Here is a 23,895-nt window from a genome sequence, read left to right on the forward strand (position 1 = left end):
AAGATTAAAACCAAAGATTTTCTTTAATGAAAAAATTACAAAATCAGTAGTTTTCATGGACAGAGGCTGAGGGAAAAAAAGAATATGAAACTATAAGTAAAATAAGAAAAAATAGATAGAAAAAACTATCTTTAGTGGCAGAATCAGAATTCCATATATATTACTGTCACCATGAAAGAAAAACATATGATTGCACGTTTCACCAGTAAAACCCTGAGTGCATCATGCATTTTGACATCAAACACATCAAGTGACAGTTGTCCAAGAACTCATCAAGCTCAATTTACTTAAATATAACAAAGCATATATGATGACCTTGCACAAAAACACAAGTATTATTAACTCAAATTCAACTAGTTGATCTGTGATCGTCTGCTCCCTGTGGGTGGATTGAGGTGATGGGCTTCAGATATGGCTGCAGCTGAGCTCTCATGCTGTGTACACACCGAGCCTTTTCCTCCATGATTTCCTCCAGCTGCTGGACATATTCTAAAAATGCCTAACAGAAAAAGAGTATGTACATTAAAAAAATGTAAAGAGTTGCTTTTGTTGCTTTATTTCTCACCATATCAGGCTGCTGGCACAGAAGCTTCCCCTCTTTACGACATAAAGCTTCCATCTCTTTTAGCTGCTCCCAGTGGGCCTTGAATATACACCACCTAAAGTTAGAATGGGTACAAAAAAATATGCATTAATGTTTTATTAAACTAACCCCTTTTTGTGCATCATTCTAATATTATTAAATACACAAGAATATGTTTGTGTTATTTTAATATTTTTTGGATGATTACACTAACAAAAATTGTGAGAATTCTGGACCTACTTTGCGTGGTCTAAGTCGTCCAGGTTAAACAGCTGGATCGTGGGTCTAACGTGGTGATTAGTGGTGCTTTCTTCATCATTAAACTCTCCAAGATTGTTTGGTTGGAGTGAAGTGGTTGAGTTGGAGGAATGCTTTGAATATACTGTGTGACACTGGCTTGCTGGTGTGTAACCTGAGACACTTTCTAATTGTGGTGTTAAAATGGAAGCTAATGTAAGTTTTTCGTGGTTATCATGTGCATATTCTGATGGAACTTGTGCATCATTTATCATTAAATCCTGTAAACTGGGTAACCCTTGCACAGAAGTGCATGTAGATTTTTTAAGTGGTGATGTAGGAGGCTTGTTGAATGTAGCTGGTGGTGTTTGCTTCTGATTGCTATCTTGATCCTGTGAGGAGCCCAAAATATCTTCAGGAATACCTGCACAGGAAAACAAAACAAGGTTGTGGACACACCTGTTTAAAGACACACACACACACACGCACACACGCACACACACACACGACCATCAGAATTTATACTTATACCTGTGTAACAATTACTGAGATGTACGTCTTGTTTTCCCTCTGTGTGATTCGTAGCTGTCGCAGTGTCAGATAAGGGAGGGTAGTGCGTCTTTGCCTGTGGCAGTTCCACGAAAGACAGTTGCAAACCCGTATTCTCGTCCTCTACAACTTCCTCCATCTCTTCCCACTTGTTGTATTCTCTATTCTCATTAAGAGGACTGAGCAAGGTGTTTTTGTTGTCCCCTCGCAGGAAAGAGATTGTAGCAGCCTGTTGATCCACTTGAAGCTGGGAGATGCTGAGGGGCTCCATGATGGAGCTAAAAGAATCCACCTGAGTCTCATTTTGAGGTAAAACCAACTTTTTGACTTCTGAATGGTTATGTAGCTGAGTGTGAGCTGGATTTTCTGGTGGTTTGTTAAGGGGCTCAGTAGGTGTGATGGAAGTAGTGGAAGGTAATGTAGCTGGCAATTTACCGGGATTAGCAACAAACCATAGTTCTTTCTCTCTCTCTGTGTTTGATGGCACTGCCTCTGGGATGACTCTCGTACACTTTGATTCAAAAGAGGCAGCACTAAGCATATCTGGGGTCAGGAGTGTGCTGGTATGTTCACAGTCTAGGGAGAGGGGCCGCTCTGCAGGGGGGTAGCTAATGAGGCTGTTGCCCTCATTGTTCACGTGAGCAGACAATAAACACCCTTTTTGAGCTGCTCCCCCCTTCCCCGCACTCCACACTCCATCAGCTGGGTCATCGGAGGCATTCAGTCCTGCCACACCCACTCCCAGTCTGTCTTGTGAATCACAGCTTTGACACAATTGTGTCTCACTTGTGTCAAAGCAGACAGCACCTGCTGTCCCATTTGACATCCACACCCACCTCCCTTCTCCCCTCTCCACCTCAGCTGGCCTCCTCTCTTTCCTTCTTTGTCTTTCTTCAGTTGCTGCCTCAAGTGACCTCCTCTTCTCGTTTCTACCCCTTTCTTGTTCAAATCCTGTCCATGTTCCTTCCAAAGATGCCCTCGAGTTTTCCCCAACACCACCACTGTCTCCATTAGCATCCTCTTCACTAATGTTATTGGAGATCGAAGAGGTTTCAGTTTGTAACAGAATCTCAGTGCTGGGAGAAAACACCCATCCTCTGTTACCATTAACTCTATCTTCAGATCTGGTTGTGTATCCATCTAAAACCAGTTCCGAACCATGATTCGCATGGGAAGAAATGGAGAGGTGAGAGACAGAAGGCTGAGTAGAGGAAGAGGGAGATGGATATATAGAGGGTGAGGAGAGTTGGCTGGATAAAGAAGCAGAAGAGGGCACAAACTGCTGCAGCTGCTTGTGATACCATCTCAGATGCCTCTCTCTTTCCTTATCCCTTTCGTTGGCCTCTGGTAACTCCCTTTGTATTATCCCTTCCCCTTTACTATTTGCATCTCCATTCTCTCCACCTTTTTTTATTCCACCTTTCATAGCATGTTGCTCATGTTCTTCTTCTCTGAAACAGGAGTCAGATTTACTTTCAGTAAAAAATGAATCAGTCTCATGAGCTTCTCCCTCCCTTTGCACCTTCCATACATGCTTGTCTTTTGGTTGTCCCGACACCAGCACTGCCCTGGGGCTTTGCTGACTAACAGACTGTCTCTCCATAGTTTTTAAACTGTCATTTCCTGTTCTCCCCCCTTCTAATTCATCTGCTCCATTTCTCCGATGCCTTTTGTCACCTATTCTCAGCCAACCTCTAACTGGAGAAATATGTTCAAGTCTGATCTCTCCCCTCCGTCTCGCATTTGCTTCCTCTCCACATTTGGTGTTCTTGGGTGTGGAGCAGAGAAATGCACTCCTCACGGGTGACCGTGTCGTAGGAGTTGTGGGACCGAAAGAATCGCTTTGTCTTGTTAACTTTGGCTTCTTTGGAGGACTTTTCCCTCTACTGCTAACAGTGCTACCAGTGGTGCTGCTGAACAGGTTTTGTTTGGGCGAGGCTGCTGTCTTGCCTCTGTTTCTTCTTCTTCCTCTCAGCCCTCCTTGTCTTTTCAACTCTTTTACCCTGAAAATATTAAAGAAACCTTGATTGTAAAGACTGAATTTAATAGAATTTTCCATTTCATACAATATAAAATCAGAGCACTGAAACCCGGCATGGCTTTACACAATAAAGATATCAATAAATATTTTAAGAAACTAATACAGTATATTAAATTCCCCTCATTATACCTGGACATGTGCACACTTACCGGTCTGCATATCTCAGTGTATTAAGTGTGTGCTCCGTTGCTGTGTGACCAGGTGAAATGTTGGCAATCATGCATGTCATTGAGTCACCGACAAATGAATCTTTCAAAACCTAGGAAAAGAATTCAGTATCAAAACATAGAGGATCAGTGGAGAAACCAGAAAATCGGCCATATGATGCATACTCGTGTCACTATTTCCATCAGCTTTTACCACCTGAGTCAGTTTGCTCTGCCTAAAAGGTGTGTGCGATTGTTCCTGATCAAGTGACCGGATACATTCTTTAAGCTGAGGGAAATAAAAATCAACAATGTCAATGAACATCCTTGAATTTATGTTGGGCCTCTTAGTGTGTGAGCACGTATCTCTATAGCTTACAGCCAACAGACTCTGGTTGATCTCAGCTCCCTCCATGCGGCTCTGCCTGTCAGGTTCTTTGGCATCGGATGCTCTTTCGCTTCCTGCCAGATCCACAAACCACATTCTACGCAGACACACACACACGCTAGGTCAGTCGTTTTACACCGACAATGTTGCCTTGTTTGATCTACTAATCAATAGGGATGGGTATCGAAAACCGGTTCTTGTTGAGAACCGGTTCCCACTGTTTCAATTCCTTGGAATCGTTTGCCATTTTTGCAAACGATTCCCTTATCGATTCCAGTCGCCCCGAATGACGTCACCACGTTGCGGAGCGTCATTTACCTGGCAGGAAACACGGCGCCTAAGCGGCTCAAACGCTCAAAAGTTTGGTTATACTTTACGAGAAAGGATGACAACAGGGCAACTTGCAATACTTGCAAAGTAGATATTTCATTTAAGGGAGGAAACACTACGAATATGCAAAAGCATTTGCTCACAAAACACGCGATAACCTTAAATGAATGTCGTGTTTTTAATTCCGCTCCGGACTCGTGAATCTCAACCCAGCAGCAGCGGTAACGTTTTCACGTCCTCTCCCGTTAATGCGGCAGGTAAATAATCAACTAACAGTGCATATTATGTTAGCGCGATCTGCCTTATTACAAAACCTGCCATTACTGTGCGCTGCATTTAGGTGACCATGATGAGAGAGACAGACAGAGTCTGGCTCAGATGCTGGCAGTTGTCGCTGCAGTCTACCGTTAGCGTCTCCTTTCAGGCCAGGATAGACGAATGTCACCGAGCAGTGACTAAGTTTGTGGTCAAAGGTTTGCACCCATTTGCCACAGCAGATGCCCCGATTTTAGGTAAGTGAATGTGTTTAATTGTAGGCAGGAACATTACTGGATATTCTTGTTTTATTGCTACAGAAGAATATTTATTTTATTATTTTACATTTACAATTTTTTTCCTGGTGACCCTGTGACACCCCATTGAAAAGCCGTAGGCTGTGGATCTCTTAAGATCTCACTGTTGGGTTTGTAAGGCCATGTTACTCCTAAATTTCTATCTCATTCAAAGAGAAGATATAAAACAAAGTTCTAAGCTATTTGACCTTAGTGTTCTCCTTTTTTTAAAAAGAATCAATAAGAGAATCGATAAAGAATCGAATCGTTAAACAGAATCGAAAATGGAATCGGAATCGTGAAAATCTTATCAATACCCATCCCTACTAATCAATAATCAATAATTCAAGTATGGTTTCAGAGAAAGAAAAAAGTAACATCATGAAGTGCGTTACCTGTCACTCACCTGCCAGCTATCTGCTGGTTTGAATCTCTAAGCTGAATCTGAAGCAAGGCGTGGGATCGAGAAGAGAGTGGATTCACGCCACTCATCCCCTGTGTCCGCTCGGCTGTACCCTGAGAAATCACCTGAGTAAGAGGGGAGAGATGGAAACTACTCTTACTAGGTTGAGGAGATTGCAGAAATCATACTTACTGTTAGGTAAGATTTCACGTATTTAAGGTTATTAAAGACAGAGGTGGGGATCACAGAAAAAAAAATGCCCATGAGACAGCAACACTATCAAAATGACTCTGGTAAGTCAAACTGCTGGGGGGATCTGTTTAGAGTGCTTGCATATTTTAATAAAAATTTTAGTATCAAATCATATTGATATTGTGACTCACCCCAACCTAAGATAACACTGGTACACCTGTGAGACCATAATATAAAAGTGAAGTGCAAGAACAACTGCTACACTCAGTTCAGTTATAGCTGGGGACCTGTTTCTTATTATTTCCAGGGAGAAAAGATCTTGGAATCTTTCTGTGCATTAGCTCATCTGTTCCCAAGAAGCAATGAGGTCACGCCATTGTCTGTCTGTCCAGAATTTACAGGAATTGCTTCGCCTCCCACAGTATTGGTCAGATTGAGTCAAACTTACAAAAAATAATGACCTAACAGATCTTCACCCAAATTGTATTCAAAGTTGAGGTCATATTCTGCATTTTAAGGACCCTTTTCCATTTTCAAAGCATAATCACCATACACACTGCATACAATTTCACCAAATTATCATTCCTGATGGACTGAACAATATTAACTTCAAACCATTTTGGGGCGATCGTGGCTCAAGAGTTGGGAGTTCGCCTTGTAATTGGAAGGTTGCCGGTTCGAGCCCCGGCTTGGACAGTCTCGGTCGTTGTGTCCTTGGGCAAGACACTTCACCTGTTGCCTACTGGTGGTGGTCAGAGGGCCCGGTGGCGCCAGTGTCCGGCAGCCTCGCCTCTGTCAGTGCGCCCCAGGGTGGCTGTGGTTACATTGTAGCTTACCACCACCAGTGTGTGAATGTGTGTGTGAATGGGTGGATGACTGGATATGTAAAGCGCTTTGGGGTCCTTAGGGACTAGTAAAGCGCTATATAAATACAGGCCATTTACCATTTACCATTTAACAGAGTCATTACTGTGAGAATATCTATGTTGATTTGTATGCACAAAGTGATGAAGAAAGAATTTTATTATGTTATTGGTCATGATCATGGAGGGAGAGGTCCTCTCACATTACTATGGTTGGGGCCTTCACATTAGCATTACATACTATTTTCAGTAATCTGGTCAATGCTATAATTTGTTGATACACTCACATATACTTATGCTTTACTACTGACCTGAGTCATAATGCTCCAAACCTCAAACACTTTATTTGGTGTTGAAGTAGATTAATTTGTCCTGCGACCCTGCTTGACCGATCAGTAAATTTTATTTCTCATTTCTTTTTGAAATACAGCCACACACATTAAAATTAACCATTTTTCTTTCTGTAGTTCACACACTAAAGTAACCAGTGAATTGTGATGGATCATAAGCCAGAGACACTAATATGTCACTGATTTTTTTAAATAATATAACTTATTGTAAAGAAAATCAGGCAAACCTCCAGCAGAGAGCTGACTGAGTCCACTCTGACATCTCGCAGCCCTGAAATGTGAACCACTTTCTGTCCATCCTCCCTAGCAAATAACCTGCAGAAGAAAGAAAGAGAAAGATTAAGAGATACAAATACAGAAGAAAGACTCTGAGGCTTTGAGCAAAATACTAAATAAAGAAGTGAGGACACCCTAGATCCAGGCATCTCAATTTTATGATAATGTTACCAAAACCTAAATGACCCCAGTGAGATAGAGATTATATGAATTCCCCCAGTGCAGCGTCCAGCTCAAAAATCTGCATGCACTTTTAACACAACCCCCCCAAAACTTAAACACAGACCTTTTTCTGTGGTCCAGGAGGTCATACAGCTGACCACAGTAGATCTCGAAGAAGCTGACAAACACCAGCTGGTATGAGTGTGTGGCTGACAGGTGAGCAAAGATGTCCTGAACTGCCAGAGCATACAGTCCTGGAATGGCAGGTGAACCCAGCATGGTGTGAGTCTTCCCTGCACCTGTTTGGCCATATGCAAAGCAGGTGACTTTGCCTCTGTGCTCACACACACAAAGAAGTATAGACGATTAGGATACACTGATACAAACAATGTCCTTAATGTGGTGTAAATTAATACCCTTAACCTAATTCACTTTTTTAAATTGGCCATTTTTGTGCTTTCTGCCCATACTGAGATGTACTGTTGTGCATGTTTATTTCATTTAACAACCTGTACTGGATTTTTTTATTATTTAGTTTATTATACTTTAAAATTTATTTGTTAAATTAAAGTTGCACAAAGTCCATTTAACTAAAGCATTGGCACTGCTTTTTTTGGTGTAATGATATGCTGTTTACTGCACACTCAATCAAGTTAGTACAACTCTAGCAAGATTTCCATGAATGCAACTCTACCCTTTGAGCATGTGCTGCACCAGAGGATATGCTGTTTGGTGATAAACCTCTTCGTTGGAGCTTTTCTCCCCAAAAACTTGGTCAAAGTAGAACTTGTGCTGTGTGGACAAAAAAAAAAGCAACAGGAAAGGCTTGAAAAGGCCTTAAAGTAGTAATTCAAATACCGTGACATTGGTTAGAGTACACTGTCTCCTCTCTGCACATTCACCTGCAGTATGTATTGTGAGAGATCCACGGCTTCCTTGACTTCATGGACAATCACACACTCTCCACCTGGAGTTGTCACAACATCTGCCTCTCTTTGTCGGCTCTCAGTGCATGTCAGTGGTCTTTTCCTCACACACACCTTAATCCGCTGCTCTTCTGCTTGCCTGGCTCTCAAATTAGAGTTAGAATTTCAATCACAGTAGAAAAACTCAATATTATAAAGAGACACTGTTATAAAGACAATGACAGTCATCAAAAATGTTGTCTCATCAGTGTGTTTACATTTGCTTTTTTCGAACTGTCATTTATGTATACTGCTGTCATCAATGACATTCAGTTTAAGTAGAGGACAGTATAGACCACACTCACTGTTTGCACTGAGCAGGAGGAGTACACATTGGTAGTCCATAGTTATATCCAGCTGTTCTCTTTGCTTCATAAACAGGTGTTGGCTTACACATGCATCCATCGGTGTCCATTTCTGTATAAAGAGTTTTCTTCCTTGTGGTTCTTTTTCTGTCTTTGTGACCCAAAGGTTTGTGATTAAATGTGTTTGATGTCACATTTGCAGGCTTGGATTTTCGCCTATATTGATGTTGCACAGAGGTAGCAGATCCTTTTTTCCGAATGGACTCCTCATATCTGGCATAACTCATGTTAACGTGAACAACAGGATGAGACAACCGCTGATGATGATCACTGGTCTCATTACTGAAATCAAGTCGCCTGCGAACATGTGATGGTCTGGTAAAAGTGCTGGCAATTATATTATTGACAGCAGCTCCATTACCATCTTCATCATCAAAAATGCTGTCACTATCATGACAAAAGCTGCTATCCACTATAGTGCTGCCTTCGACGCGTCCACCATGGCTATAGTGATAATCATCATCATCATCATCATATCCAAGGCCCTCCAGATCAAGAGTTTTGACAAATTGGACAAGTTGAAATAACCGAGTCCTGTCCTCCATTGTGTGTATCCCCAGCAGGGGGTAGTCCTCCATGGTGAGCACTGAGATGTGGGCTGTACGACAAACACCCACTGAGGTAAACCTGAAGCACAGGAAAGGAGGAGGCAAATTGTTTTATAGCAGAATAGTGCCAATTTGAATGGCTTGTGGTTGCTCTTACCTGGCATAGTGATGCTGTAGCCCGACCGCTCTCAGACACTCATACAGACAAAGTGTCATTTCCTTCTCTTCTTCTTTTTTCCCTTTTTCCTTTACTTCACTCCAGCTGCCCTGTAAGTGGCAGAGACATCCCTCAGTATTTTCGTCTTACAGCCAATGGCCGGTCATTGTGTCATTACTACCACACTACTCTGTTGTTGGTAAGCAAAGCAGAAGATACTGGTAGCAGGTCGAAATCTGACACTAGGCCAGCAAGGAGAAAGGGGAGTGTGCTGCAGTCGTCACACATTTCTGTACAGTAGCAAATATGATAAATATAGCAAACACATACAAACAGCTGCTGGCTTCTACACAGGATTGACCAGTTGCTGCAAAAGCTCTGCAGTAAGGCATGAGAGACAGCCTCTTCTCCTTCATACATAACATAAGCCACAGTCACTTTGGTGAGTCCATACTGGGATTTCATGCCCTGCCTTAGTAACTGCAAAACTTCAAATTGTGCTATATAACTTACTGAATGGGGTTTAATGTATATTCATGTCTGCAGAGCATAAAGTAAATGCTGAGGAAATCCCAGTTCCTATCTCTTGAAATGTGACTGATCTGCCATTGGGCCATAGGTTGAGGTGGGCATGTACCACTCCCTAGCAGAGCCACCTGGTTTCCTGCTCTTCAGCCAGTGCACTAATTTCTAATCTAATCATTACTTATCAGCACTTAAGAACTAACTCGAGCTACTGTTCTCTGCCAGATTGTTATCTATGGTTGTGGTAATAAGGCTTTTTGATGTTCTCTGAGTATGTTGCCTGCGCTACAGTCACCTGTTTCTCTAAGTAGATCCGTTTGTCAGCTGAAGAGCTCTCTCCCCGTGGATAGCAGTTACCTGATATTCTGAGCTCGTCTGTTCCTGCAGAAAGAAACTGTGGACTTACTCACCGAAATACTAAACTGCCTGCCTGTTTGCCTGGATTCAAGTAAGAATCCAGTTAAGTTCAAATATCAAACACCTGAATCTTTATCAACAAAATGAATGAACCTCCTAATCAGAGGCTTTCCCATTGCAAGTCTTAATGTTTATTTTTAAGTTCCTGTTCAATAAATCTTTGAAGCTTGCACGCAGTGTCTGTTTTGGGTCACAGCTGGTCATGACAGCATGGATGGGACCAGTGCTGGAAAGTAAGTAGAGTTACTAAAGTTCTAGACGTAAGCACTTATGCTATGTTGCTTTCTATTACCACTGTATTGGAGGCACTTATTGCTCTTTGTACTGCTTCAGCTTCAGCTAGTATTTATTTAGCAGTCATAGGTTATTATTATAATAAAAATTTAAACCTAAAAATAAATCGGTATACCATTATACATTACACTAAATAGAAATTACTTAAACAAATCAGAGACAGAAGATTTGTTCATATTCATCATCCGTCCTCTGAAACACTGCGAGCAAGTCAGGAACCTTGGAATCATTTTGGACAGTAATCTTACTTTTGGTAATCATATTAATAATGTCACTAAACAGCTTTGTACCTATTAAAAATTTTTGTAATTTAAACATTTTCTCATTTTTAATATATTTAATTTGAAACTGAATCTGAGAAAAATGTGTCATGCATTAATATAAACCAGGTTATTCTATGGTAATGTTCTATTTGAAGGATTATCCCAATCACTAGTCGGATTACTTCAACTAATTCAGATTGCAGAAGCGAGAGTCCTTACGTATAACATACGTAAGGACAGTTTAACACTGAATTGCCTTTAAAATATATTTATTAGTCAAGCTCTCAGTGGTTCGGGTCTATTATCCAGAACTGAATCTAAATCTGTTGAGGACACTTTTAATTCTCTGGAACAAGCTGCCTGCTGACCTGAGGTCAATTACAACTGTGTATAGATTCAGAAACAAACTTGAAAGATTTTAAATCCCATGGTTCTCTACATAACAAAACAGACATTGACATTACATATTAATTATGTAATTATGATTCCAGTTATAGCTGGCAGATATAATCTTTTAGAATTTTCCTGGACTCCCCTGTCTGGTTGCTACTGCCGTCCTGTGCCACCACGGTTTAAAAATCCTGGATTCGCCCCTGAATGGATCCCACTTACATGCTTGTGCTTGGTTTAGTTTAAGAAGTGATTACGCTAATTTTGACACAAATAAGTTTTCTTTTTCTAAAATGCGAAAATCACTACAAAGCTTACCAGATCAAGTCCACACCACGCAAAGAGCAACAGATAGCCGCAAACGCAGAGCCAACTGAATAGATAATTTGATTTTTCACAAAGTTGCTAGCTTCAGCAGGACCACTATTTCCGTACACGGAGAGGGTCTCCATGACGACGGAAACGGTTGAGGAAGAAGAGCGCTTTGTTTTCCCGCTGCTCGTCCTCACGGAAAAGAGGAAATGTTCATGTTAACATATTTCCGAAGGACAGCCGGTCGGTTCAGCATGACAGAGGGATGATAATCCTTCGGACGGCTTAATGCCCACCAACAAACCCACTAAGACAGAAAGCCTTCTTACAGGTATTACAGCATACTGAGAGATGGCAGTACTACGAGCTACAGTGTATGTTCTGCGTTTATATAATATAGAATTTTAAAACTGTGTTTGTTTGTTTTTTTGTTGTTGTTGTTTTTTTGTTTTGTTTTTTTTTTTTTGGGGGGGGGGGGGGGGTTACTCAGTCTAGATAAATCTTGTATACATATATCCTCAAAGACAATGACACAAATATATCTGTCGCACAGTTCCGGGGGATGCAGTCCCGGGACCAGAGCATCCAATTCAGCCCACTGGATAGCTGTTCGAGGACAATGACTGTATAAATAATTTATTATATGCTCATCGGTCAGATTACAGCGAGGTCATTAAGTAATAAAAATGTTCGGCTAATGCAGGCCAGTGTTGCTTCAGAAAAGTAAAAATGAATGGAAAGTAAACATTTTAAACCATAAATGCATAAAATCTTGTTGCACTTACAGTGAGTCAGGATACAAGTTTTTATCCTTTTCTTCATCCAATATGATCTGTCATGTGTCACCGATGCATTTAATGACAATGAATGTAAAGACTTACATGTATTAAAATTGGATTTATTTTGCATGGTTCTCTCAGGGTTATTATTCTTTGCTAGTTTATACAATCTAGTTTTTCTAGCATAGTCCAGTTTAGATCAAAATGGGATATATGTGGCCCATTAACTCAAATGAGTTTGACACCCGTATAGGCAGACAAAATGTTTACACTCTGATACACTCCAATACGATTGTAAGCTTCTTCATGGTTGCTTTTAGAGATAATTGTAAGTAGAAAGCCAGTGGTTTAAAGTTGCACTGTCTATATATTAAATATACAGGTCAGTGCAAAACCCGTGATGCAATCCTCATTTCGTTATATTTAGCAAAGAATATGTAAAAAAAAAGAAAAAAGCTCTTTGGGAATCACCTTGCTGGTATCTTACTTTTGGCATTTATTTTTATTTATTTATTTTGCATATTAAACTAAAGAAATGGGAAAGTTTATATGCTTTCGAACAAGCTGCTAGTAACAAAGTGCCTAAACATACAGTTTAACATAGGTTCATTGTTAAGTTGTCTGTGTAGAGAAAACACTTTCATTAGATGCATTTATGAGTGATTTATAAGTCAGTGTTAAGTAGATTAACAAACAAAAAGAAATTCCTCCGAAAACAGTCCAGTGCAAAGACTGGACTGGAAATGAGTAAAAAAGGAGCAAATTTCCTTTAAAAAAAAAGAAAAAAGAATCTCCTAAAGACCGGCCGAACGACTGCCTAAGAGCACTTAAAAATCACAATAAAGTCTGGCTCCTTGGAATCAAAATATAAAGAAATGCTCAAGACATACACAAATGGGTGATTATAGACTTCTTCATCTTGGTACTTGCTTTTTATTGTATTTGTCCTTATTAACATAATTATTGCTTCTTTTTGTGTGAAGCTTTTTTTTTCTCAATTCAATATGCACTTGTTGAGCAACGAAAGAGACCGAGCATGACAGCCGCTCATTGACTTCACGGTGAAATTACAGAAAAGGTAATTAAACGCAGTGTGTGCAGACTGCACTGCTGTATCATTTTCCACAAATTTTTAATTTTCTGTTATTCCCCTATTTTGTTTTGTCTACCTCGCATGAATAAAAAAATATCTCAACACGCAAATATACACACTAATTACGCAACAGTGAACTACTTCGGACAGATTTGCCACGAAGTGAAATGTTGTCTGAAAGTTTTTTTTCCTTTGGTTGCATTCTGTATAGTTTCACCGGGGACGTATTTCGATGTAACACACAACATTGGCGCTTCCTGTTCAAACCTCAAACACTCGTAGATTTCTTGAAACTTCGACGTTTAGTTTACGTTTTATAATTTCACACATGTTCAGTTTTCTCAGGAGGCCTGTTTTAGAAAGATAACGTGCTGACACGTGATCGAAGCGCTCTTCAGCAGCAACGAAAGAGACCGAGCATGACAGCCGCTCATTGACTTCACGGTGAAATTACAGAAAAGGTAATTAAACGCTTTATGGAGTTGGCGTTTTAGAGAAATAGAGCTGAATAGAATAGAATAGAATATAATAGAACGCGTTACTCGTTATGTGTTTCTTATGTGTAAATGTGAACCTTATTAGCTAGCATATTTCTGTGTGTTTTAGTCACTCAACGCTGGTTTCCTCCGTCAGGTTTGATAGATGAAAACAGGTGGCAGGAGAGTATCCCTGGACAAAATACAGACTTCTTACATAATCTGTACAAAGCCAGTCAAAGTGACAGATTATCGCTTCCGAAAGGATTTACAATGTTTGTTTGTTTTTTAAGTCAGTATATGAACTTTGGAAAGGAAAACAGTTTCTTCTTCTTCTTCTTCTTCTTCTTCTTCTTCTTCTTCTTCTTCTTCTTCTTCTTCTTATTATTATTATTATTATTATTATTATTATTATTATTATTATTATTATTATTATTATTATTATCATCATCATCATCTAGGTATATATAAAAAATATTTTTCAGTAAATGTGCAGGTTGGTGAAAAGAAGATGTCTAACTATAACTGTACAAAAAGAACATTAGGTTGTTTACAGTGTTCATCCATGTGACTTCAGCAATGACATCAGTCTATATCTCAAATATACCAGAATAACCGAAAACTCTTCATGGCAGTTATATTGAAATTGTCTGTGGGCAACATGAAACCAGATTTACACTTATTATTTTGATTTGGGAGGAGGTGCTGGCCGTCGGATTGGGGTCTGGGATGCGGAGCCTCCCTGCTACTGCAGATAAGGAGGCGGTCTGCTTTCCTCCACCCCTGAGAGAAGGGTTACATCTCCTGGGTCTGTGTATGGTTTGCCCCTCTGGGGCAGGGGTACCCAGACCTGAGATATAGAGTATGTTTGGGGAGTGTGAATGTGTGTACAGTGTCTATTTGTGTCTGTCTCCACGTCAGGTGAGTGCTGAGTATTTGTTTGTGTATATGGGGGTGGGAATGCACGGTTGTGTCTGCATGTGTCTGTTTGTCTGTGTCTATATGTCAGCTTGGGTCTTAGACTCCACCTCTCTGGGAACATCTCAGGCTCTCCGAGGTATGGAGACCTATCTCCCCTCACCACACTCCCTGCCAGTGGCTGATGCCCTCAGACGTTGGTGTATTGGTGGTTCTTGGTGTCTGGGGCTGGGCGCTCATGTATGTACCGGCTCACTCCTGGTGGCCGATTGGCAGGGCCTGGCACCTGTGGCCCAGCTGTGCCCCTTTCGGGGGTGGGGTGCCCTCAGGCCTCTGGCCTCTGGGCCTGAGGCCCGGTGGCCAGAGGACTTTTAACTGTATTTTCATAGGTTTTACAGCTTTTCCTTTGGATAATTCATACTACTCTGAAGAAAGTAGTAGGTAGACAATTAAGTGACTTTACTTGTATGAAGACATCCGAGGGGTTCTATGTGTAGTTATAAAAAGAGACAGACAAACACTATATTTTCTGTGTGTTTTGTAACTGGAGTGTAATAAGCAGTCCACATAAAATAAGAAATTAAAGTGATCTTTTTGTTCTTTTCATAAGCATAATCTTTTTCATTTTATTCAGAATATCAGCTATAAGAAGAGATCAACATGTCCTCTGAGGAGGAGATGTCTCAGACTTCTTCTGCCTCTTCCTCCTCCTCAAACTTGTCTACCTCCCACTTAATTGGAAAGAAGGAGGACATTGTCAAAGCTGGCCGTGTGACAAAGCTGGTGAACGGATGCAGAGATGTGCTGGTCGTGCACCACCAGGGGCAGCTTTATGCAATGGACGTGCACTGCTACCGTAAGTACTGCTTCTGCTGAGATAATCCATAGTACAGGGTGGGCCATTTATATGGATACACCGTAATAACATGGGAATGGTTGGTGATATTAAAGTCCTGTTAGTGGCACATTAGTATATGTGAGGGGGCAAACTCCTCAAGATGGGCGGTGGCCATGGTGGCCATTTAGAAGTCGGCCATCTTGGATACAACTTTTATTTTTTCAATAGGAAGAGGGCCATGTGACACATCAAACTTATTGGTTTGTTTTCACAAGAAAAACAATGGTGTGCTTGGTTTCAACGTAACTTTATTCTTTCATGAATTATTTACAAGTTTCTCTTTGTTCACAGCCATTGACATGTTGAAGAGGTTAACACGTGAACACGTTGTACCCCATATACCACACCAAACCATCACTTTTGTTGTTCCAACAGTCTTGGAGGGATCCATCCAATGTGGGTTAGTGTCAGACCAATAGCGGTGGTTTTGTTTGTTAACTTCACCATTCACATAAAAGTTTGCCTGATCACTGAACAAAATCTTCTGCGTGAACTGAGCGTCCTGTTCCAATTTTTGTTTTGCTCATTCTGCAATTTCTGTGCGCCGATCTGGGTCATCCTCGTTGAGATGCTGCAGTAGCTGGAGTTTGTAAGGGTGCCATTTGTGAGTAGCTAATATCCGCCGAAGGGATGTTCGACTAATGCCACTCTCCAGTGACATGCGGGGAGTGCTACGCTGTGGGCTATTGCTGAATGAAGCAAGGACAGCCACTGATGTTTCTTCATTAGTGACAGTTTTCTTGCGTCCACATTTCGGCAAATCCAACACTGAACCAGTTTCATGAAACTTAGCAAGCAGTTTGCTAACTGTAGCATGGGAGATGGGTGGTCTCGTACGGTGTCTTGCATTGAAATCTGCTGCAATGACCCGGTTACTGCGTTCACCAGATATCAACACAATTTCGATCCGCTCCTCACGTGTTAACCTCTTCGACATGTCAATGGCTGTGAACAAAGAGAAACTTGTAAATAACTCATGAAAGAATAAAGTTACGTTGAAACCAAGCACACCATTGTTTTTCTTGTGACATTACCAATAAGTTTGATGTGTCACATGGCCCTCTTCCTATTGAAAAAACAAAAGTTGTATCCAAGATGGCCGACTTCTAAAGGGCCACCATGGTCACCACCCATCTTGAGGAGTTTGCCCCCTCACATATACTAATGTGCCACAAACAGGACTTTAATATCACCAACCATTCCCATGTTATTACGGAGTATCCATATAAATAGCCCACCCTGTACACTGCAAAGTATATGTTCTTCTATGGCTCGTCGTTGATGTCCATAATGCCACGTTTTTTTTTCATGGACAGATTCAGGTGGTGCTTTACAGTATGGAGACATTGAGGTGAGTTTTCTGCTGTTTATTCTGATTACTGGTGTATATTAAGAAAATCAGTCACCTTTTGACTCGTTTACTGTAAACAGCTGTGCATAAGTCTGACACTCAACCTTTTCTGTAATATCTAAAAAATCTTTTGACCTGTGTTACCTTTAGGAGTTCAATGGACGACTGTGCATCGTGTGTCCTTGGCACAAGTACAAGATCACCCTCGCAGAGGGGGAATCGCTTTACCAAGCTGTGGATGACCCTACAGCCAAACCGCTGAGGACTTACTGGCGCTCCAAGGGTGTCAAACAGCGAGTTCATAAGGTCACTGAGGTCAACAGGGATGTATACGTGACGCTCAATGACTCCAGCGAAGCCATCGAGTCAGACGTCTACCAGACTGAGAAATACAGGCGCGCTTCACTCAAAGCCAAGCCGAAAGCCAAACCCAAGACATAACCTTTAATGCTTCAGGGACAATTTAAGGAGCTTTGCTCGTCTTCCACTGACTCTCTGATCTTGTAATAATATAGAAAACATGGTGTTCTGCAGACGTGCATAAAATCAGTAAATATCTGGCATGGTGACTTCCTCAGGAACTCTTTATTTTGAAGCTGATACAAACAGCTGACCAATACACAGTTTGTTTTTAGTTATATTTTCTAAATTATTGTTATTTTTAAACAAAATAATCATTGTGTTTCATTATAACTTTATATGTGAATTTTTATAATTGTTGTTATTATTATCATTATGTTTTTATTTTTTTCTTGTTATTAAACTTCCTTAATGGGGATCAATTTTTCCAGAAAAAATGGGACTGTGTGCAAAAAAAGCAGAATGTAATGATTTTGAAAATCATTGAAACATTAACTATTTAACTCAAAGTATGATGAAAAATAAAACATGCATCGTCTAATTTGATCTGTTATGCAATAAAAAACACAATTTTAAAAAGATTCAAAACTGTAACTGCTTAAATTGTGAAATCTACAGCAGCACTGCAGCACTTCAGCACTTGCACAGCTTCTCAGGTGATCAGTTAGTTAAATTAAACTGATAACCCCCTGTCGTGATACTGCTGAATTTTATATATCTAATATATAATTTTCTATAAAAGATTAAAAAACTGTTGTTTTTTTCTAGCACATGAACAGGATGATGATCTGAAGCTTGTAAAGAAATATTAGAATTAATTTATAGATGGAATTTCCATCCATAAATGTATTTTACAGACCGCCCTGCCTCCCGCCCTATGGCAGCTGGGAAGGGTTCAAGCGGGCCTCTAAATTGGATGAGCAGAAGATAAGGGATAGATGGAGAGATTTAAGAACGAAAAAAAGGGTTGGTTTATATGACCATGAATGTAGAGAATGTATAGACCAAAGAATTTGCGCTACAGAAAATGGGCGCTAGGTGGCAGCAGTGTGCCGGACGTCTGTAGTCTGCTATGAAAAGCCACAGAAGAAGAAAGAAATCGTTTCCTCTGGAGACGCCAGCGGTGTGAGTGATGAGAAATAATGTCCGTATCCCTGCATATAATTGCTTTTCTTAAACTATCTGGACTTTAATACGCTCTAGCTGTCTGCAGATTGTTTGAAGTTTACGATAAAGTATGAGCACTAAGAAAAGATAGAGCAGCAGAATAGAAGCCATCTCTTTTTCAAGACAATAATCCGCCGTGATGGCATCAGGTATGTAGCCTGGCTCATAATGAGTCTTTGCATCGTTTATTTTGTACACTCAGGTGCTTTTTGATGAATCTCTTTCAAAAATGTTGCCTAGAGGATGAAATCAACCTCCTGGTGATCGTCGTGGATGTAAACCCCATATGGTGGGGGCAGCAGGCTCAGCGGGATCCACAGGTATTAGCTGTGATGTCTGTGGTTACTCTGACTCATTAAAGTTTTTCTGAATGTCACTGATGCTAAACAACGCTCCGTGTACCCCTGTGTCCGCCCAGTTCACCCTGTCCAAGTGTATGGATGCAGTCATGGTGATGGGCAACGCTCACATGGCCATGGCTAGGACAAACAAGCTGGCTGTCATTGCTAGCCACTGCCAGGGCAGGTAATTTCATACGATAGTTTCACTGGGTTTCACTGCACAGAGGAATTTCTGAGGTCCACACACAGGCTTGTAAACCATATTAAGAAGAGAATCACCATCATGTGAAAAATATTATATAAATATTAGGACATAAAAAATAGCAGTCGTCTTAAAATCAAGGAAATACAATATCAGATGAACAAAAACTATTCATCTGTTTGCAGTGCAAACTGTTCATCAGTTTAGCTGGTGGGTGTAGAATCCAATATGCTGGTCTGAGTATTTCTTCCACTAGTTTTAGTTTCCAGGAATAAAGTACTGTCTGTTTAATGTTTTGCTGCTGTCGCTGCTCATACGCGCTTTTCTCCCACTCACTTTTTCAGTCACTTCCTGTATCCCAGTAAGAGCTGGAGTGGAGAAGACTGTGGTGGCAATGATGTATCCTCAAGCGGAGATGGAAAATATGAACTCCTGTCTGCTGCCAATAGCCTTATTGCTGAAGAGATCAGGAACATAATGTCAAAAAGTAAGCGTGTATTTACGAGGATAAACTCTGAGGTATTTAAAGATGTTGTACAGTGCTCCCTAAAATTCAGTGTATCTCACATAATTTCAGTTGAAGTGACGGGAAATTCAACAGATACTTTGTTGGCCGGATCCCTCGCCAAAGCTCTCTGCTGTATCCTTTTCATGCAAACCGTTTTATCATTTATGACATGCTGTGCAATAATAAACAGTGCATTCAGTGCACGACTCCACAGAATCAGCCAGGAAGTGTAAGACAGAGGCTGGAAACTGTAAGCAGATATTTATATTTATAGCTTTTTACAAAATTACTGTAATTAATGTCAAATGGACGTACATATATGTAGGTAGTGCAGGAAAAATATTGTTAATCTTGACTTTAGAGGACATTTAGAGTCTATTTTGAAGAGAAATAGAATGGTATCACTTATTTAATCTTTCTCTTTTGCAATTTCAATTTATATGCCATCGTCGCCCAGAGAATGTTAGACATTTGTTTGTGTTGCAGAACGTATGTGATGTTTTGCTCTAAAGTTAAATATCTATAGATTATTTGTTTTCCACCAATATTATTTACTTTTTCACCTTAATCCTTTAATATATAGATATTCACCGGCTCACGAAAGAGCTGGAAGGTGATTTAATCTTTATACATGCTTAATTATGCCAGTTATTGAATGAAGTTTTCCATTTACCCTGCTTTAATGTATATATTTTCTCTCTCTCTTTTTTTTTTTAGTTGGACAAGAGATTAAATCAAGAATACTGGTAATGCCCAAATGTTCAAATATTATGAATGCTTTTGTTTAGTTTTTTTTCCCCACCTGACTTTGACCCCTCTTTGACGCTTTGCACTGTATAGGTGGTAAAAGCGGCTGAGGACTGCGCTCTCCAGTACATGAACTTCATGAATGTGATTTTTGCTGCTCAGAAGCAGGTAGAATATTAATAGATCATTGTCCTGTATTAACACTTAATTACCATTTACTTACTACAGCCACTGCTGTAGATGAAAAGTTGGACCTAAAGATGCTTATAATGAAATGCTGTGTTGAAATAAAATAGTTTAAAACTCCCAGAAATAAGTAAAGCTGTTGACACTATATATAAAAACATCTGCTATCACTTAACATCCAAGTCATTTTCGTGCTGTTTTTAAGAAATATCAACCACTAATCCTTCTTTACTACACATAGAAGCCAAAATTTACAAAATAGACTTGTTGTTTTATTCATTATGACCCAAAATAACCAGCTGAGTCCATAAATTCAACAAGACCGTCTTTGCAGAGGTAAAGCTTGAGGAGCCGTTTCCCCATTGACTTCTATAAGAATGGAAGTGTTTTTGCAGACAGAGCAGTCGCCACCTGGTGGCCATAAGAAAGAATCCAGGTTTAAGGCACTTGACTTTTCAAACCTGGAAGCCTTCTCCACCTATTGTACTATTTATGATATCAACTGAAGTTAAACTAAGCCCAGGTTGTACTTGTCCTGTAATACCAGTTTGCAATACAAGATGGTTCAGTGAGTCAGTGTAACCTTTATTTAGCCAGACAAAGGTAGAAATAGAAAGGTAAAAATGAAACGCTAAATTTAAAAACGTTTTTGTGTTTTAAACAGAACATCCTGATAGATGCCTGTGTGTTGGATTCAGACTCTGGTCTCCTTCAGCAGGTAAATTCTTATAGCTCTGTAAGGACAATCACTACTTTGCAGTTTTCCCAGTATTTAAGAAAAGTACTTTGTCTTAACACACAATATTTTTCAGTGTATTAATATCTTTAGTGCGAGGTAGTGTGGTGATTATCATGTGATGTGTGCCCTCTACCATGCTGTGTAACCGTGTCATTTCAGGCTTGTGATATAACTGGAGGATTGTACATGAAGATACCACAGAAAGTCGCCCTTGCACAGTATCTGTTGGTGAGAGTGCAGTACAGTTTCACATGCATTAAGAAGAATGGGGCTGGTTTCATTTGCATCTAACGACGGCTGTTTTTGTTGTCTTCTGAGCAGTGGGTGTTCCTGCCTGACTCTGAGCAGCGGTCACAGCTGGTGCTGCCGCCGCCTGCACACGTGGACTACCGAGCTGCATGTTTCTGCCACCGTAACCTCATTGAAATTGGTTACGTGTGCTCAGTTTGTCTGTCCAGTGAGTTTGAATTGCTTAAGTCTTTATTACTGGAAAGAGCTGCAGTATGTTTTTTTTTAATCAGTCTGTTTCTTTTGTTTTTAGTATTCTGCAACTTCAGCCCCATTTGTACGACATGCGAGTAAGTGTCAGTGTTTTGTGGAGTAGTGCTAATACATCTACATGTGTACATTCTGTACACTTATTTCCATATTAGGGCTGCCACAAACGATTATTTTGATAGTTGACTAGTCACCGATTATTTTTGCGTACAGCTTATTGCACTAGCATGCATCTGCTCTTATATAACTATCATAAAGACAAGATGATAGTTTTTTTTAAATTTTAATGAAATTTGCAGATTGTTTCGGTGGAGTTTAATAAACGCAGCCGTCTGCTCCTTGCTATCTAAAATATAACAGGACACTGTAGTATTTCTCAAGCATCTCACTCTTCTGATAATCAGTTGTCTGCTTGACGTTTATTCAGCTGTGTAAAAACTATAACTTTAATCTCAGCCGAACCGATTTACTCAGAAACAAATAAAATACTGAAAAAGGCCAAACAATAACATTTTTAAGTTATCTAAGTGACTTATATATCATGTTTAGCCTTAGTAGCGAAAGACGGCGGCGGCGGGGAGGGTTGAAAAGATTTGCTGGCAGTCCGGTGTTCTCACGGGCTCTAGTTAGCCTAGCCCCCGGCTAGCTATCGAGCTGGTGGGTAACAGACGTCTCCGAAAACGTCGGAGCGCTTTTGAAAATATGTGGTGTCTTGATAAACTGAGCAGATATTTGAGGTTTACACAGCTACATTCTCGCCTGAAAATATGTTAAACGTTTATTTTGTGACCCACAAAGAATAATTAGAGTAATATTAAAACTAACTAGCGGCCGCCATTGTTGGAAACTGAGCAGGGCCGCGCTATGAATTCTGGGACACAGCTTCTTCTTCTTCGGGGTTTAACGGCAGCTGGCATCCTTGTACATGTAGTGCTGCCATCTTCTGCTTCAGTCTGTTATTACACTCTTAAATCCTACTACTTATTCCTGCGTCTTTTGGGATCTTACAAAGCTTCAAACGACACGTCGACTATTAAATTGGTCGTCGACGATTTTGATAGTCGACTAATCGTGGCAACCCTATTCCATATGTCTTTGAACATTGGCTTTTTCAAAAATATTTTTTGCCTCTGTACAACAGCACAGTGGGTTTGTATCAGGTCTGAAGTCCACTGTTTTAATTCAAGGGGTCCAAAAAGATATTACATTAACTGTTCAGCAAATACAGCCCTGTTTATATACAGTCCACCATTATGACAAGGTGATGCCTGTTTTCCTGTTATTTCTTGACAAATTAAGGAAAACTTTCTTTGGATAGATGAAACCAAGGTTAACTTGTCCAAGAATTATGGGAAGTGAAAAGTATGGAGGAGGAGTGACACAGATCATGATCTGGAGCATACCATTTATCTGTTAAAAATATTGGAGGCAGTGTTATGGCACGGACATGTATGGCTCCCGGTGGAGGCAAGCCAATAGTGTTGATGCTGTGAATGCTGATAACCGTAGCAGGGTGAACTGTGAAGCGTGCAGGTCTATACTCTCTGCTCAGCCAAATGCTGAGTTTCACAATGCAAATGGATAATGACCCAAAGCATACTGCAAAAGCAACTAAATAGGATATTCTTAAATGGCTGAATCAACTCAATACAATATGCTTTTAGCTACTAAAACCAGAGACCCACAAACGAGCATGGGTGAAGGCCTAGCAGAGCATCTAACAGGAGCAAAATGAGCATTTGATCCACTAACTGCAAAGGACCTTCATCTAACTATTGAAACTAACCTTATGTGATGTTGTTAGTTTGATTAGTTCATTTTAGGCACCTGAAAGTGAAGGGCTGTGTATAAAGAAGTCTATAATTCTTAAACCGTGCAAAATTTTATTTAAACACCTTAAAGCTTAAAGTCTGAACTTCAACTTCCATTTAAATCATGTATTTTTTTTCTTTTTAGGACTGCCTTCAAAATCCAGCTACCACAGATAGTCAAGCCCAAAAAGAAGAAACTGAAACAACCAATGTGATGGGGTTTTTTTGTGTTTTTTTTTTGTTGTTTTTTTTTTACACTAATACAGTGAATTTAAAGATGCTTGTGAGGCAGTATAGCCTTATGGACATGTGGAGTAACACCGATTGTCTTCATGTTCACGGAGGCTGGTACTCATGTTTGTAAAAACATAATTCAGACATGACTGAAAATAAGCCTTATTTTCTTCGTCTTGGGTAAAAATCACTCTCCCAAAATTAAAACAGACACCGTTTTGTGGTGATTTAATTATTTTTACATTAAAAAGACACTGTAATAAACGTATGTTTTTGTTTC

General features: G+C 40.1%; 3 protein-coding genes across 6 annotated transcripts; 2 read left to right on the plus strand and 1 right to left on the minus strand.

The window, feature by feature from the left end:
* Nucleotides 1-257: 257 nt before the first annotated feature.
* Nucleotides 258-11,656, minus strand: LOC146506740 (uncharacterized). Of its 3 annotated transcripts, none has more exons than XM_085179669.1 (16): nucleotides 11,314-11,656; nucleotides 9,927-10,012; nucleotides 9,107-9,216; nucleotides 8,342-9,028; nucleotides 7,974-8,136; nucleotides 7,766-7,863; nucleotides 7,196-7,405; nucleotides 6,861-6,948; nucleotides 5,232-5,353; nucleotides 3,936-4,041; nucleotides 3,774-3,845; nucleotides 3,560-3,669; nucleotides 1,352-3,372; nucleotides 824-1,244; nucleotides 566-659; nucleotides 258-499 (listed from the first exon to the last, which is right to left on the minus strand). In XM_085179669.1, the coding sequence occupies exons 3-16, from the start codon at nucleotides 9,163-9,165 to the stop codon at nucleotides 350-352; spliced, it is 4,401 nt and encodes a 1,466-aa protein (XP_085035795.1). In that variant the 5' UTR covers nucleotides 9,166-9,216; nucleotides 9,927-10,012; nucleotides 11,314-11,656; the 3' UTR covers nucleotides 258-349. The 3 variants fall into 3 exon arrangements, with proteins under 3 accessions (XP_085035795.1, XP_085035793.1, XP_085035794.1); XM_085179667.1 differs by having other exon boundaries at nucleotides 7,974-8,142; nucleotides 11,314-11,655; XM_085179668.1 differs by lacking the exon at nucleotides 9,927-10,012 and having other exon boundaries at nucleotides 7,974-8,142; nucleotides 11,314-11,655.
* A 1,032-nt stretch (nucleotides 11,657-12,688) lies between these two features.
* On the plus strand, nucleotides 12,689-17,770 carry LOC146506741 (Rieske domain-containing protein-like). Its single transcript, XM_085179687.1, has 5 exons — nucleotides 12,689-13,164; nucleotides 13,516-13,640; nucleotides 15,208-15,429; nucleotides 16,788-16,822; nucleotides 16,973-17,770. The coding sequence occupies exons 3-5, from the start codon at nucleotides 15,234-15,236 to the stop codon at nucleotides 17,261-17,263; spliced, it is 522 nt and encodes a 173-aa protein (XP_085035813.1). The 5' UTR covers nucleotides 12,689-13,164; nucleotides 13,516-13,640; nucleotides 15,208-15,233; the 3' UTR covers nucleotides 17,264-17,770.
* Nucleotides 17,771-18,038: 268 nt separating this feature from the next.
* On the plus strand, nucleotides 18,039-23,879 carry gtf2h3 (general transcription factor IIH, polypeptide 3). Of its 2 annotated transcripts, none has more exons than XM_085179683.1 (13): nucleotides 18,039-18,326; nucleotides 18,552-18,669; nucleotides 18,768-18,874; nucleotides 19,237-19,379; nucleotides 19,470-19,532; nucleotides 19,984-20,013; nucleotides 20,118-20,146; nucleotides 20,241-20,315; nucleotides 20,998-21,051; nucleotides 21,232-21,300; nucleotides 21,394-21,529; nucleotides 21,614-21,650; nucleotides 23,527-23,879. In XM_085179683.1, coding segments are annotated over exons 1-13 (933 nt in total). In that variant the 5' UTR covers nucleotides 18,039-18,324; the 3' UTR covers nucleotides 23,597-23,879. The 2 variants fall into 2 exon arrangements, with proteins under 2 accessions (XP_085035809.1, XP_085035810.1); XM_085179684.1 differs by having other exon boundaries at nucleotides 18,049-18,498; nucleotides 18,590-18,669.
* The last annotated feature ends 16 nt before the right edge of the window (nucleotides 23,880-23,895 follow it).

The sequence above is a fragment of the Neolamprologus multifasciatus genome, chromosome 12 (assembly GCF_963576455.1).
Source record: "Neolamprologus multifasciatus chromosome 12, fNeoMul1.2, whole genome shotgun sequence".
In the NCBI taxonomy this organism is placed as follows: Eukaryota; Metazoa; Chordata; class Actinopteri; order Cichliformes; family Cichlidae; genus Neolamprologus; species Neolamprologus multifasciatus.

Bases quoted from the DNA above. Each gene is read 5' to 3' on its own strand.
- gtf2h3 (XM_085179683.1), top strand. The intron at 21,052-21,231 runs GTAAATTCTTAT...GTGTCATTTCAG, and splicing joins ACTCTGGTCTCCTTCAGCAG to GCTTGTGATATAACTGGAGG. The intron at 21,301-21,393 runs GTGAGAGTGCAG...TCTTCTGAGCAG, and splicing joins CCCTTGCACAGTATCTGTTG to TGGGTGTTCCTGCCTGACTC.
- LOC146506740 (XM_085179668.1), bottom strand. From the start codon at position 9,165: ATGACACTTTGTCTGTATGAGTGTCTGAGAGCGGTCGGGCTACAGCAT. The intron at 6,949-7,195 runs GTCTGTGTTTAA...TTTCTTCTGCAG, and splicing joins CTCCTGGACCACAGAAAAAG to GTTATTTGCTAGGGAGGATG. The intron at 3,373-3,559 runs GTAAGTGTGCAC...TAATATTTTCAG, and splicing joins ACACTGAGATATGCAGACCG to GGTAAAAGAGTTGAAAAGAC.
- LOC146506741 (XM_085179687.1), top strand. From the start codon at position 15,234: ATGTCCTCTGAGGAGGAGATGTCTCAGACTTCTTCTGCCTCTTCCTCC. The intron at 15,430-16,787 runs GTAAGTACTGCT...TTTCATGGACAG, and splicing joins AATGGACGTGCACTGCTACC to ATTCAGGTGGTGCTTTACAG. The intron at 16,823-16,972 runs GTGAGTTTTCTG...TGTTACCTTTAG, and splicing joins TACAGTATGGAGACATTGAG to GAGTTCAATGGACGACTGTG.